The sequence below is a fragment of the Bison bison genome, unplaced genomic scaffold (assembly GCF_000754665.1).
Source record: "Bison bison bison isolate TAMUID 2011002044 unplaced genomic scaffold, Bison_UMD1.0 scf7180017864342, whole genome shotgun sequence".
Taxonomy (NCBI): domain Eukaryota; kingdom Metazoa; phylum Chordata; class Mammalia; order Artiodactyla; family Bovidae; genus Bison; species Bison bison.
Genome location: NW_011494914.1, coordinates 8,654 through 12,014, shown reverse-complemented (window position 1 = coordinate 12,014; position 3,361 = coordinate 8,654). Strand labels below are relative to the sequence as shown.

Genomic DNA, 3,361 nt, shown 5'->3' with positions numbered 1-3,361 from the left:
GGGCCCGCCCCAGCACCTACCCCGAGGTGGAGGGTCTGGGGGAGTCCAGGCTGCTCTTCAGTTGGCAGTGTCGCCCCAGGAAGGGTCTCAGAAGTGTGCTCTCCCGTCTCTGCGCGTCCTGCTCTGTGCACAGACTTCCTGCTGCCCTGCTCGGGGTTTGGGATGGAGCTCCCCACTGCCCGTCGTCAGAGAGCAGCAGACTCCACAAGAAGACGGGCTCCTTGCCTGGGGCTCCTGGCCTTGCTCTCGTCCACCCTGCACAGGGCTGAGCAGGGCCGCTCCTCCTTCCCTCGTTTCCGAGGCAGAAGCTGAGGGGGCGTGGCTGCCCCGCATCCCTGCGGCTGCATCAGGGTGGGGGGCGTCTGCCTCTCCTTCCCAGGCCTGGAAGCGGCTCCGTGTCCTTCTCTGTCCTCAGATTTGTGACAAAAGCCCTGACCTGTGCAGACCCTCACTTATCTTTTTTTTCCCCTCAAATTTTATTTTTATGTATGTTTAAATATTTACTTCACTGCTCCGAGTCTTGGCTGCAGCGTATAGTATCTTTCAGTTATAGCATGTAAACTCTAAGTTGCGGCCTGCGGCATCTCGTTTCCTGACCAGGGATTGAACCTGAGCCTCCTGCACTGGGAGAGTGGAGTCTTAGCCACGGGACCACTAGGGAAGTCACCCTCTCTCGATGACCCACTGCCTGGGGAAGGCCCCAGGGCGCCCGGGCGCGGGAGCAGTCTCTAGTTCCTCCCTGGCCATTTCCTCCTTCCCTGCCTTCTGCTGCCTGCTGCCTCCCATCTTGGGGACAGCCTTGGACCCGGCCCATTTCCTGAGTTCCTTCCAGGGGCTCTGCTGGGTGCAGGCCTCTTTTAGTGGTAGACCCCTCAAGCCTTGGGATTAGTGATAAGGAGCAGCAGGAACCCCTGGAAACCAAGGCTGGAGTCACAGCGCCGCTGAGCCCCATGGGAAGCGTGCCATCTCCTGGGGTGGCGGTCTGTCCATCCCAGCCCTTGCCGGGTAGGAGGCATGGTGGGCTAACTCCTACACCCCTGGGTCCTGGAGTGTCCCAAGAGCACAGCTGTTCTGTCCCCTGTTTCCACATGTTCGTTGTCGTGTCCCTGTCCAGGCACTCGTGGGAAGGTTCTAAGCAGCCTCTACCCACCAGGTTCTGAGCTGTTTCCTCGGGTCTGTGATGGGCAAGAACGGGCACCCCACTGCCCACAGGGCCCTCTAGCTGGAAGCAGATGTAGGCTCGCACCCCCGACGGAGTCTGCTCTGGGTGACACTGTGCTGTTCGGGGAGGAGGCCCTGCCCGGGGAGGTGCTTGGGAGCCCGCCAGGCAAGGCAGAGGGCCGCTCGCCTCTTGTGCCCTAACTCATGGGCAGCATCCATGCTGATCCCGGCCGCCCAGAGAGGCCAGGACTGCTGCTGATCCCTGCCCTCTGCTCTCCCCACAGAGGCCAGCCTGGCATGCTGAGCCCTTGGCAGTGAGGCCGCCACCAGCCATGGAGGGCCCAGAGGAGCCAGCCCCCAGGGGCAATGGGCCCGCAGGGCCCTGGGGGGGCAGTGGCGACCATGGAGTCCGGGAAATGGCCAAGAGCACGTCCGTCAGCTGGGAGCGACCACGGCCCGAGGAGGCCAAGGCCACCGTCCGAGGGGGTGAGTGCACCGTGCGGGTCCACCCCCCACCCACCCTGGGACGGAGCCGGGCGTCCACGCCGTCAGAGCTCGCGTTGATGGAGAGTGTCTGTGAGGGATGTGGGCCCACCTCGCGCTTCTCCAGGGTCACGTCAGCGATAAACTGGTGCGACAAGGGGACAGGGGTTGGAGATTCCCGGGACACAGCCCCGCATGAGGTCACAGCTCTCGTACGACTTTGCTTTCCCACCGTCCCGCTCTGTCCTTGGCTGTGAACCCCCGGGGTTACTCAGGGTGGGGTGTCCCTCCTTCCCTCCCAGGGGGCAGACCCAGCCCAGGGTGGGGGGTGGCAAGGAGCAGTGTCTGGGCCAGGCCTTGGGCAGGATTACTTCCTGGAAGGAGAGGAAGCGGGCTGAGACGAGGAGAGAGGGGCCTCTGACTCCCACCCGACCGGCCCGGGTGTGCGAAAGAGGGGCTTGGACTCAGGCTGGGCTGCCGCTGGGCTGCCCTGGTTCCCATCCTGATTGCCCCTGGACCGCTGCTGGACGCGGGCCTCAGTGTCCCCACTTGGAAACCTGAGGGGTGGCCTAGGGGGTCTGCAGGGCCCCTGTCTCTAGAACTGGAGGAGGGAAGGGAAGGACAGGGAGGAAGGCCCCGAGCCAGGGGCAGCCTGTCCCCCGTCCTTCCCCCATCTTCCCGTCGTCAGATCCTCACCTCCACCCCGGTCACCTGCTTAAGTCGCCCACAGAGGCTCTAGGGCTTGGCACTCAGCAGGTGCCCAGTGAGTATCTGACGAATGATCGATGCTTTGGGAGAATGGCAACAAAACCGCATGCTTGGCAGCAGGCCCAGAGCCTGACGCTGTGCGTGCTTGGTGACTGGAGGTGTTTTCACTCCTGTTCTCTTGGTTCTTCGGGGTGTAAATGGAGATAGCAAGGGGGGTGGCCATCGAGGGTGCTGACTCCTGTGGTCAGACACCTGCCTGGCCCAGAAGAGGGGCTCCAAGAAGTGGTGGGGGCCTGGCTCTGGGATCTCATGGGATCTTGGCCCCGCCCAGAGCTCGATGGCATGAGACAGAGGGGCTGGGTCCTGGCGGAAACACGTGGGCCATTCCAGCCTTCTGCAAGGCAGCCCAGCCCCCGAGGGGCTGTGAGTCCTAGAGCACGGGATTTCTGCTGTCCGGCGCTGTGACCGAGCCAGGGGCATTCTGACCACAAGCCCGGTGTTTCCTGCCCCTGCAGCCCCACAGCACAGCTGGCATCCGCCAGCACCAGGATGGTCTAGGAGCCCCCGCAGCGGGACCAGGGAGCCCCCCACAGTCTTCCCAGGCTCCCCAGCCCCAAGCAGCCAAGGGGCCAGTGGGCTCTCACCACGTCTACCCAGACCCCTTACCTTTTTAGCTTCTTTTGCAAACAGGCAACAAATTTACAAGAAACAATACAAAGAATTCTCACTTAGCCCACCCAGGGGGTTTTCCCTGGTGGCCCGGTGGTTAAGAATCCACCTGCCAATATAGGAGATGCGGGTTCGATGCCTGGGTCTGGAAGATCTCCTAGAGGAGGAATTTACAACTCACTCCGGTATTCTCGCCCGAGAAATCCATGGACAGAGAAGCCCAGGGGGTTACAGGCCGTGGGGTCACAAAGAGTCAGACATGACTGAGTGAGCACGTGCACACAGCCCGCCTAGACCCCTCGGATGTTAACACTGCCTTCTCTCTCTCTGCACTCAGGCA

The 3,361-nt window shown here is 62.4% G+C and overlaps 1 protein-coding gene across 1 annotated transcript in view; it reads left to right on the top strand.

Moving 5' to 3' along the window:
- The window catches only part of SH3TC1 (SH3 domain and tetratricopeptide repeats 1), a 9,885-nt gene extending 6,746 nt beyond the window's left edge, over positions 1 to 3,139 (top strand). The window contains exon 3 of the mRNA XM_010854541.1: positions 1,446 to 3,139. Coding sequence (XP_010852843.1) covers positions 1,446 to 1,901 — 456 coding nt within the window. The 3' untranslated portion in view covers positions 1,902 to 3,139. The remainder of the gene's footprint in view (positions 1 to 1,445) is intronic.
- The last annotated feature ends 222 nt before the right edge of the window (positions 3,140 to 3,361 follow it).